Here is a 12270-nt window from a genome sequence, read left to right as displayed (position 1 = left end):
TGAGCTGAAGACGCAAATGTGAGAGCCGTTCCAGTACAGTGGAACTTCGGTTAACGAGCTTAATTCGTTAAGCCAACGTTCTCGTTATCCAAATCACTCGTACATCGAATCAAACTTCCCTGTAGCAAATAATGAAAACTCGGATAATCCGTTCCACAAAAACAACTTCAATCAGTAACATAATAAATAACACAATAAAATATATATAATATAATAACGACATAAGATAAACAAATATACAATACGATAATATTTACAAATTACTCGAAACGACGATAGAGAGGTGGACTATCGTTTAGGACGATTTACGGATTCTTTGTTTGCAAACTTTATTCTTTTTCCGTGCCTGAAAACGATCCTTATCTAATGACACTTGTTTATGCCACCTTTTTAGGATTTCTCAGAAATGGGAAATTGCATTGTTGTTGCCAGATTTATTGCTCGCTTTGTTAGTTTTATGTGATTGGTTATTTTCTACAAAATTTTGCATGAATTTCCACAATTTCCACATGTTTCCAATCTCATTTGAAAGTGACATTTTGACGTACAATAAGCACAAATAAATCAAAAAAAAAAAAAATTTTAATAGTCAGTTTTGGCTCAGGTTTGAGCTGGATAGAAAAGAAAACAAAATTTCAACATAACGGACACTTGCTACGAATTATAATACAAATTGTTTCTTGCGCAGTAAAAATTGAGAATTTAAGCCAGCTTTGTCAAAAAAAAAGAAAAAAGGTGTTCAAAATATAGATGTTGAAACATGCAACATAATTTGAAGTTATTTTTTGACGATATGATCAAAAAAAAAACCCCACTTTTTTGCCAAGTTGAAAACTTGATTCGTCGGCTAACGCTTCTACGAAGTGTTTTGTATATGTACATCGGCCCGCAAAGTCGTCAACCACCCATTTTGGAACCGGTCTGAACCATTTTGCGAGTTGCTCAGAGAAATTTTTTCGTAGATGCAGGTTTCTAGACCGTAGAGATTCCTCTATCAATTCCCGCCCACATTCGGACAGTAGAAGATCGCGTTTGAACTTCTTGATTTCACTCCTGTCAGAGTAGAAACACCAAGTTAAAACTTCATCCGCAAAGTCCAGAATTTCTTCCAAGTTTCTGCTTTTTAATATGATATCGCAGATCACTTCCTTGGTCCCGATGACGGCTCTTAAATGTTTCATCTCGTCAAGGTAAGATGCGAAACAATCACGTAGGAAAGACTCGAACGATTTCCAATCGTAGAAACCTTTCACGAACGAACTTGGATCGCTTATGGCGTAGTATCGCATTATCTCATACTTATTTTCTTCGAAATTATCGAAGTACCAGTCCAGAAATTTACGCGTGCATCCATAATGCCTCCCGATATCGATACTGTCCACGTGACATTCATGTCTCGAATGTTCCGCAGCATCTTCGGAATCGCTGTACACACATTTAGCATATAAAGCTACTTTCTTAATGATACAGTCTGTTTCTATTTCTGATTTGAATGTGTCTATGTCGTCGTCTTGGTTCCCGAAGCTCCAGCTGAGCAGTTCCAGCGATTTCAGCCACGATCGTTCCGTAGGGTGACAGCAGCTCCATCCCGAGCAATTTTCGTCGACGGAGACAGTGAACGCTGCCGCTGCTAATTTTTTATGTCCCGTGACATCAGTTGCCGATCGCAATGTTTCCACCATGAGTTCCTCCAGAAGCTGCAGCTTGTCGAGTTTGAGTATTCTGCAAATGGATGACGTATCCGATAGGGTTTTTCGTATGCCTTTCCCTTTCAAATCGTCGCTAGCATCGCGCAATATCAGACACGGAATGGTGATGTCGTTGACATTCAAAAGAAAATTCGATATCCATTCTTCTCCGTCGATGAAAGATTCTTTCAATTTAGCAGAACTCGCGCTCCAAATATCGACTAGTATGGAAGTGGTGAAAGAATTGCTGCAATTTATTTCGTCGTGGATCGTCACCATGAAATGACGGTACTGATAGTTACTCATCATGTCGCGAACGACTTGGAACATCGGCACGAAGAAAGATCGTAAATGCCAGCTGTGGAACAAAGATGCTAATTTGTGGCAGTGTTGCCATTCAAATAATTTACTTTCGAGGAACAAATTGGTTACCGTAGTCATTTTCTGATTTGCGCTCAATTTCGAAAACAAGAAAAGAAACAAGCACGTTGCCTCGTTGCTTATGCCATCGTGCATGTTTCTTTCGAATATCAGGCGTTTTTCGGCTTTGTGTATCCAGTCCTTCAGTCCCCGACTTATCTCTTCGTTTTCCATTTTCGACCAGAAATATACCACCGAGTGGAAAACACCTTCGTCAATAGACAATGCCATCATATGAGAGTATGCAGCAGTTCCGAAATCGTTACATTCCTCGCCCGTGAATGTACGACGCCGACTATCCAACGAACGTGTCCAATACCTAACGAAATCGTTGCCCGGTGTCGCTCGTATTTTCGACCTCAGTTCATTTGATAGATGCTTTTTCCACAGCAAATCTGCTACAGGCTCTCGACTGTATGTACACGCTAACTCGTACGCGTCTTCAATGAACTTATCCGTTTTCTCTGGACACTCTTCCACCAGCAGCAACTCGAGCACTTTCGATACATTTACTAATCCCCTCTTATCGAGATTTACAGATCCTATGAGCTGCACGCGTTGTTCAAGTGTAAGATACTTCTGGAGGAACGAGTGAAGATGAGAGGTAATCGTATCCGTGCATGCCGCCAATTTCAAAACGTCTCGACCTAAACATATCGAAGCATTTCCAACTTCAACGTGCAGAGACTTTGGTAACTGCAGGAGGGACAGTTTCTCGACAACTTTCTTGTGCAGTTCGTCAGAACGATAAAATTCGCGTCCTTTCTTTTTCACGTGACGTTCTATCACGTCCCTCAGATCAGATGCTTTCCATATTTTGGCGGCTAGATTTATTATGGCTATATCCCGTAAGCGAGGTACTGCATTTGTATTACGAGCAACCGGATCTCCGTTTTCGTACATACTGCTAGGATTGAATTCGATACACACTCAGTAATTGTACTTACTGCTTTAACTTGTCTAACAAAATGCTCAAATTTTCAGTTTTTAATGTTTTTGTTTTTATCAACGCCAATGTAAGTATAAAATCCTGCATAGATGAGCTGATGACGAACGTTTCCCAAGTACAATCTTCCAAAAGATTCAGCGTTTGATTCCTCAGCTGCTGCAACTCAGCGGATTCAAAATGCCTAGAAAACAAAAATAAAAGAAATGCACTATATTAATCGTAAAAACTTTGCCTTTATTAGTTGGACCCACAGAATCGATTAGTAAATTCTATCGAAAGTTCGGGAACGTTCCAGGTAGTCTATAGTCCGTATCACTGTAGTGGTCGAGTGGTCATAATGACAAACTCGTGTCGCTCGGACCCGGGTTCAAACCCCACCGCTGACACAGTGGTGGTAGGCCAAAGTTGGATTTTCTGTGCTTCCCAACTTCGAGCTGATCTCTCCGTCGAAAAGGCCCGCTACAGCGAGCAAAAGGCCTACAATTATTCAATCATTACACTTCGCTCATAGCTTTGAAAATTTCCGGCAGTTGGCAGTATTACACATAACAAGCATTACATAGAAACAGATTCACAATACATGCACGCACAGCTCTCTCTCTCTCTCTCTTTCTTTCAGTACTACCCAAGTCTTCTTCTACAACCTGCTAAAATCTCTTCGTTGAGACAGAGCGGCGGGCCATGATCTGTTTAGGAGGAGGTATACTCGGTGAAGTTCTGCTGGATATACAGTACAGGTGCCCTTCGCATAGTTCCGTAAACTAGTCGCGTAAAATGAGTTGAATTTGACATGGGAAAGATTGGGATAGGGAGTTGGTTTTCTTTAGAATGACTAAAAAATTAAGCCAACAGCAAAGGAACTTTTTTAATGAATTAATTATTCAAACTTATGAATAGATCCCGCGAATTTAGCCAATATTAATGAATTGAGTTAATACTTTTTCGGTCTGCACTACCTTTGACTGATTCTAGAGAGTGTGGATGTTTTCTCTCGCGAAGAGTCTGTGCTTTGATATATAGGCTAACTCTTCTTAATGAAACAGTCTAGAATCGGTTGACAAATAGCATTTTTCGTCTTTTTATAAAAGCTTGAATAATTCCGCATATTTATCGCAAATTGATTTGAATAGTCTCACAAAAACCTCTTTTCAGCAGGCATAGGAGGAAATGTACTAAACTGGTTTAAAACATACTATTATGATAAGCACAATAAGCTGTTATGATAAACGGTGAAATAAGCACATTCCAAAAGGTAATGAAAGGTGGTCCCGCAAGGATCGTTCCTGAGGGCCATCATTATTTCTTGTTTATATCAATGATTTATGTAAAATGAGTTTAAATGGTAAATCAATATCATTCGCAGATAACACTATCCTTTATGTTGAAGAATCAGAAATGATGTCTAAAAGAAAAAGTTGAAGAGGACCTATTTAAGATAAATATATGGCTAAATATTGACAAACTAAAACTGAATGCTCGAAAAACAAAATACATTTGCTTAAAAACTAAAACTATCAACCATGAAACTGATATACACATAAAGATACACAATTACTGCTTGTACCAATTGAGCTTGCAATGCAATTGTCAAGAAATTGAGTCATGACTATAGCTATTTAGGAATAGTAATACAGGATGATCTTAAATGGAATCTGCAGAGTGAAAAAATAGTTTTAAAAAATTAGGATCTATGCAGCAATCCTATATATACTCAAAAACACGATTGATAAAAACTTTCTAAAAGTCATCTTTTATGCGTGGATTTATTCAATAATAATATATGGAATTTGTGCCTGGGGTGGGGCATATGTGCATGATACAAATATTCAAGGATTAAATAGCACTTACAATAAAATTACATCACCAATAACAAGTACTAACTCTAACAACAATATAACAATGCCACACACTAAACATAAAAGGCAAATCTATATATACAGAATTGTAAAATACGTAACAGCAAATAATATAAGGCTAACCATGAAAAGCAATAGAACATCTACTCGATATAGGAATATTTATCAAGTAACACGAGTCAATAAAACATAATTTAAAAAGAGTTTCTGTTAAATTGTCCTTAAAATACTAAATCTTTTTCATACAATGAACCGTACGAATATAAGCTCAAATTTCAATATTTACTCATTTGCAAAAGATATAAACTATGAAGAAATCATGCAATAAATGCAGATAATTGATAACAGTAATAAAATGCTTAACAATTGATGGATAACAGTAACCTTATGCAATACCGACTCGCAAATAAGATGGAAAGTGGAGGTACACACAACTTAATATTAAATAATTCTTTGTGCTACTTTAAAATTTTTTATCCTATTTATATTAAAATATAAATAAGATATAAGATGTAAAAAAGATAAAAAAAATTATTTTAAAAATAATATAAATTATAAAAAATCGTAAAAAAATGTCTTAAAAATCATTAAAAAATTAATGACGGTTGCCATGTGCCAACAGACAATAGATTATTTTTGTAGACCTACTGGAAGGGCACCTTGGCTCCTTGGGGTCACAGAGTGAATGTTCCTAATCTATGTATTCATATGTGTTTTTTTGTTTGTGTTTTTGTATCAGATTGTATTTGTAGTGTTATTGTCAAATAAAAAAAATAAAATAATAAAAATTCTAGTTTCGCTTAAACCATATTTTCTTCAATTAAATTTCGCATGGCATCGTCAATGTGTTACGAAACGTTGTTCATCAGTGACAACTGGTGAGTTGTATCTCAGAATTTCTCACGTTATTTGTCTCGGCTTACGTCATCAAATACAACGTATTTCGGCGTCAAAGGGTTTTACTATGTTGTATTATATATCTTCAATTTGCAAGCCCATTTCCAGGATCAAAGCTGAATTTTGCAGATTGGAAATCGTAAAATCAACTTTTAAAAATCACATTATAGCGAAATCTCCTTTATCGTGGGGGTACTTGCACTTCTAGACACAGGGATGGCCCATACGCGACCCGCGTGCCACATGCGGTACATCATGGTAGAGAAACCTATAAAAGAGAGGGCGTATAAGTGAGAGATCACTGTACTGTACAATTTCATGCCCAATGAAATTTTGATTTGCAGCAACCATCATTTTCAGCGATTGACAATTTTTCAGCAATTTCAGCGATAGTTGGCAACTTTACTTGACTTTGACAATTTATTTTATATTAATTTAGATACACAAAATTGCAGAGAACTGATCATCCAGTATGTAACATTGTCACATACTAGACGATGAGTTTTTCATTAAAAATATTACAATATGAAGGGAGAAAAAAAGAATAGTACACTGTTTTTTTTTTTTATTTCTTTCATTTATTCTAAATTTTCATCAATTCTAGAATCATTTCTTCCATTAATTCTGGATTATTTTTTTATTTATTATCATTTCCCGTCACCCACAGAATATTTAAAATCACAGGCATTGAAATTATTAAGATGCCTCTGTGCCAGCTATTATTTTTGCACCGGGCGCCGGGTCTGGTAAGGGAAGCTCTGAACACGACAAATACGTGAGAATATTTTTATTCATAATCGTAATAATCATAACATAATTTATGAGTTGTGCAGATAATTTTATCGTTTGATTTGAATGAAGAATAAAAATTCAAGTTGGCTTCGTTAAAAATGCGTGGAAAAAACTGGCTGTTTTTACAAAAATTGCCAGAATTACGCGGGATTGTTCAATACGGGACGTATGGTCATCATAATACACCTCAGCTGTGGCGGCACGTGATGATGACTCGTGCCTCTCGATAATACGATCCTTCTTCTATGAATGGTATCGCTCTCTATAAGGATTTCATTTTAACATTGTGTACTATACAAAATATTAGCTATACAAAATATGAAAATAAGAAAGAACTCACCAAATTTTCTTGACAAAATCCTTCCTGTTTGTGTATTATGAAGAAAAATATGTGTGTGAACTTTCCCCAGCTCTTTCTTGCATTTATTTGAGCGGACTTGTCTTGTTTATTATCAATGTGATGACGTAATATGTCCTTGGAAATGATTTTTCACTCGCGCGAGCGCCCTCTCTTGCTCCCTACGCTGTCTGGACGGAAATGCCCGCACAATTATGGAAAATGAAAAAAAGAGCTTGTTTATATACCAACATTCTTCAAACTTTTTTACGACCGCGGATCTGTGAAAAAAAGTGGGAAATTTCCGTGTACCGGTGATAATGGAAGAAATCATTTTGCTGACCGGCAAAAAAAAATAAATAAATATTGCTGTTGAAAAATTTAGCGGGCCGGTAGAAATGCGGGGAATTATAATTCGTGAGCCGGCGAAAATAAATAAGTGCAAGAAGTAATTTGCAGGCAGGTGAAAAATTATTATGAGAAATAATTTGAGAACCGGTGAAAAAATACATAAATAGGTGAAATAATAATTATTTCCGTTAACAATGATTCACGAACCAACAAAAAAAAATTATTGTCAGAGGAATAATTTTCCGATAATTGATAAATTAGTGGGGGAAATAATTTGCGGACCAGCAAAAAATGCATAAATTGGATAAATAGATTGAGATTAAATAAATAGGAGACCCAGAATAATAAAATTAAGAACCAGAAAATTATTTATAAATGGGCGAAATAAAAAATTGGAGAGACAGAAAAAGTAAATGGGGGGGGGGGGGGAATACAGTCGAATCCCGTTGTAACGAACTCCAAGAGATCGGAGAAATCACTTCGTTATAACGAAATTTTGTTATAAAGGAATTCCAGGTTTTTGCATTCCTCTTATATAAACTTAAAAGGACGATTACAAAAGTAGGATTACTATAACGGTATTCGTTAAAACGGGATTCGACTGTATATATATATATATAGAGAGAGAGAGAGAAAGAGAGTTTTTGCGAACAGGCCAACAACAAATAGAAATATTTTACGGACAGCCAAAAAATGCATAAATAGGAGAAATAATTTGAGAACCAGTAAAAAAATAAATAGAAGAAACATACAAAAATACATATGGCGATATGACCGGTGTTGCTATGCGTAAAGTAGCAAAAAGTACATAAATAGGGGAAGTAATTCGAGATCCAGCAAAAAAAATACATAAATAGGAGAAACATTTAGTGGACCAGCAAAAAATAAATAAATGAAATATAAAAGGAATAATTTTCGGACAGGAGGAAAAATTAGTAGAAGAAATAATTTGAGAACTGGCAAAAAATTAATAAATACGAGAAATAATTTGCGGGCAGGTAAAAAAAGGAATGAAAAGGGGAAGTAATTTGCGGACAGATGAAAAACTAGTTGGAGAAATAATTTACGGACCGGCAAAAAATGTTTAATTAGAAGAAATTACTTGCGGACCAGCAGAAAATGCATAAATCGGAGAAATAGATTGGGAATAAATAAATAGGAGAAATTATTTGCTGGCTGGTGGAAGAGAGAAAAATAAACAAATGAGAACAACTTGAGAACCAGCAAAAAAATACATAAATGGGAGAAAAATTAGCGGACTGGCGAAAAAGGAATAAATGGGAGAGATGATCTGCGGACAGATGAAAAATTAGTAAAAGAAATAATTTGCAGACACGAAAAAAATAAATAAATAGGAGGAATAATTTGCAGATTAACAAAAAAATACATAAACCGTAGAAACAGGTTGTGATTGACGATAAATAGAGAGGGGGGGAAGAAATAATTTGTGAACCAGAAAAAAATACATAAATATGAGAAAAAATTAGCGGACTGGCAAAAAAAAAAGCTCTTACAAAAGGGCTTAATGAGCCCTGGGCGACAAATTTTAGTATATAATGACGGAATTTCAAGAACATTTGTAAGATGGGACATGGGCGGAAAAGTTTGTGCAAACCCGCAGGCGGTAAATCGCGGTATCTGCCTTTACCTATAGAGTGAGAGACTACATAAATGAGTGACCCAGATGGTGTATGGGCATGTGAGGACTTCAAGAGCAAAAGATCAAGAGTGTGAGTGAGCAAAACAGTGACCAAGAGTGTTTGCAAGCATAATAAGTAGCCAAAACAGTGTGCAAGCATGTAAATCACCAAATGAGGGCCTTATAAAGCATGGAACCATGTTAGTGAGTGACTAAGAGAGTGAAATTGAAGAGTGTGTGTGAATAATGGGAGTAACCAAAGTAGTGACATAGAGAGCGAGGGACCAGGTCAGTGAGTGACCAAAAGGGTGACACAAATAGCGTGTGGGCATGGGAATGACCATAAGAGTCACCTGAAGGGCGAGGGCCATGTCAGTGAAAGTCCAAAAGAGGGATTTAGAGCAATGTATTGGGCCGGTGATTGATCTAGATAGTGTATGGGCATGCCGCTGTGGTGGTCGAGTGGTCATAGTGACGGACTCGTATCGCGGGGATCCGGGTTCGAACCCCACCGTCACCGCAGTGGTGGTCGGCTGATGTTGGTTTCCTGTGGTTCCCAACTTCGAGGCGCAAATGCGAGCTGATCTCCCCATTGAGAAATCTCACCACAGAGGGCAACAGGCCTACGACGATGCAATTATTCAATCATTACACTTCACTCATAGTTAGAAAAAACTGGTGGCAGATGGCAGCACTACACATAACAAGCACTATACAGAAACAAACTTCACGTTAGGTTTCACCACACGTACACGCACATTCCAACACGTACCAATTCGTTACAGGTTCCACAGAGAAATATTTACGAGGTACATGCATGGTTTAGTAGTGTATGAGCATATGTGTGTGTGTGGTAGTGACCTACAGCGTCAGGGTCAGAAGAAGAAAAGAGTGACCAACAAAGTGTGCAAGCATGTGTGAGACAAAGAAGTGCGGCTTAGAATATGGAGCGGGGGGGTCGGGGGAGTAGACGGGTCTGGTGCCCGTTTCGCCGAACCAGAGGGGGTCGCAAGTTTCAACCATTAACCTTTGTTTCAACATCACGAGGGAGCGCCAAAATGCGTGTTTGTCCCAGCTGACCAAGCTGAGCTCGTTGCGGCCCCGAGTTGGATCGTCCCTTATTTTACGGGGCAGATAAATTTTCCTATATTATTCGGCTCTTTGGAAGAGCGATTGCCCCATCGCCCTCTCTTCTTATGTATCCACACCTGAGCGGAAGCAAGCATCTTCAGCTTCAAATGGAGTGGAGGCAGGCAAATTCAGCTACTAATTAAGCTGCGAATGAAGCCGAGGAGGACAACTGAAGTTGAGAATGAAGTCGAAGTAGTGCTCAGCTGCAAAAATAACGGAAGCAGTGACGGATCCAGAGCGATGTTTCAAAACAAATTTTTCCATATTATTTGGCTCTTGGGAGGAGCGATCTTTCCCATCGCTCCCGCGTCTGGAATCGCTACTGAAAACCTGACCGAAAGGAGAGGAAATGACTGATTTTGGATGACTGATATGGGATAACTTTTGGTCAATTTTATTGCTCTATCACCCCCTCGCCCCCTCCCCGATATACCAGTCCTCCCCTTTCAAAGAAAATTTCTGGCTACGGCCCTGGATGACGAAAGCCTACCAGTCAAAATGTTCATAAAGGACGGGATTGGACCAACGAAAATGCCACAATATGTTGAAGTCATTGTTTCAACGAAGGCCCTTTTCGGCAAGGGATGGCACCGACTTCAGGAATCCTGGGTAAAAAAAAAATTGCGGGCACCCCTCTTTGAGCTACATGGAAGATTAAATTTTCTAGAAGGAAAAAGGTCCGTTTCTCATAAGTTCAAACTGAGAGCAAATATGAATTTTTATGGACCTTCACATGTAGTTATTTTTGGGGCAGAGACGTATTCACGGGGAGAGGGGGGCTTAGAGGGCTATGAACCCGCTAATGCGCCTTGTAAAAGGAAAATAAGTGCGCAGGACAGCATATAGTATATTACGGTAGCGTCTCGTTTAACAGGCCTTCGCTTACCCGACGGGAGAAAAAATTTCTGAAGGGGGCGAGAGATGGGGCGAAAAAGGTTGGGAAACTATGCTTTAAATCAGTGTTTCCCAAAGTGGGCAATACCGCTCCCTAGTGGGCGATGGAATGGTCCAAGGGGGCGATAGAACCTACTGATTTAACATAGGATCCTATGGGTTTACTTGAGTTCAAGGGCGATGAGAGGAAAAAATTTCTGAATCATCACAGGACTGAACTTTTAAGTATACAATATTTAACTTCAGAATTCTGTAACTGTTAATTTTCTGTAATCAGTCAATTTTTCTGCTATTTTGTTTTAAACCATGAGTATTAGGTTCGTTGTAAAATTGTAACACACGGTTCGACGTTTATAATAAGCTTTTTCCTCTCTTAACCTCCCTATTATCCTACATTCTCGCTTATCCGACGTTCTACCGGCCCGTTTATGTCGGATAAGCGGGACTACTGTACACATGTAAACATCATTAAACTGGCACTACTGCTGTCACCTATCAAATAAAAAAAGAACAATCGATGCGATTCTCTTCGATTGAAATTGATGACCGAATTTTGATTAATATGTCGCATAGAAAAAATCAATATAATATGATATTGATAAATATTTTATAGGTAATATTTGTTAAAATATCAAGTTTGCTTCAAAATTTTAACAGTTGCTTTTTGTATACGGTAAACTAACGTTAGTAAGATGCGCAAGACTAATTATAACCGGAAGGAATCGTAATATACACCATGATGAAACGGTGGCAGCAGTAATTCCAGTTCAATGATGTTTACATGGAATACACTACATACCGTCCTGCGTACTTATTTTCGAGAAGGCGCATTTTTACTAATAAAATTTTATTTTTAAATTTATTTGTTTTAAACTTTTAAATAAAATTTTAATTTCATTTTCTGAGGATGACTAAGAATGCTTCCGTTTACACAGAGTTTTTCGCTAAGCAAAAAAGAGAAAAATCCCCTGTATTTATCATATGAGGTAGCATGTTATTTTGTCACAAGTATGAAAAGTCTGCGAGCAGAGAAACAACACGTCAGTGCAGGTGAAATAAAAGAGCATGTATACCCTTCATATGGAGAAAAAAATGATCCCTCGTATACCACCGTAATTATTATTTTATACAGGGTGAGCAAAAAGTCTGTAGAAACTTCAAAAATTCATAAAAACCGGAAAAATAACCGAAATAAAAAACGGTTTGCAGGGTTAGCATCGCTAGGTCACGGGAATTTTTTTAAGACAGTAAAAAAAATAACTAAAAAAAACAGCCGATTGGTGGCGCTGACGTACACAAGTCAAAGAAAAGATACG

At 37.6% G+C, this 12270-nt stretch overlaps 1 protein-coding gene across 1 annotated transcript; it reads right to left on the bottom strand.

The window, feature by feature from the left end:
• Nucleotides 1-576: 576 nt before the first annotated feature.
• On the bottom strand, nt 577-7056 carry LOC149079576 (uncharacterized). The gene is made up of 2 exons (XM_089240186.1): nt 6943-7056; nt 577-3238 (listed from the first exon to the last, which is right to left on the bottom strand). The coding sequence occupies exon 2, from the start codon at nt 3009-3011 to the stop codon at nt 798-800; it is 2214 nt and encodes a 737-aa protein (XP_089096312.1). The 5' UTR covers nt 3012-3238; nt 6943-7056; the 3' UTR covers nt 577-797.
• Nucleotides 7057-12270: the final 5214 nt, after the last annotated feature.

The sequence above is a fragment of the Pholcus phalangioides genome, unplaced genomic scaffold, assembly GCF_987345545.1.
Source record: "Pholcus phalangioides strain wild (caught in Gottingen) unplaced genomic scaffold, Ppha-v1.0 ptg000012l_1, whole genome shotgun sequence".
Lineage (NCBI taxonomy): Eukaryota > Metazoa > Arthropoda > Arachnida > Araneae > Pholcidae > Pholcus > Pholcus phalangioides.
Note: the sequence above shows the minus strand (reverse complement) of the source record. Positions and strands in the feature narration are given on the sequence as shown.

Coding starts and splice junctions, on each gene's coding strand:
- LOC149079576 (XM_089240186.1), bottom strand. CDS start 3,011: ATGTACGAAAACGGAGATCCGGTTGCTCGTAATACAAATGCAGTACCT.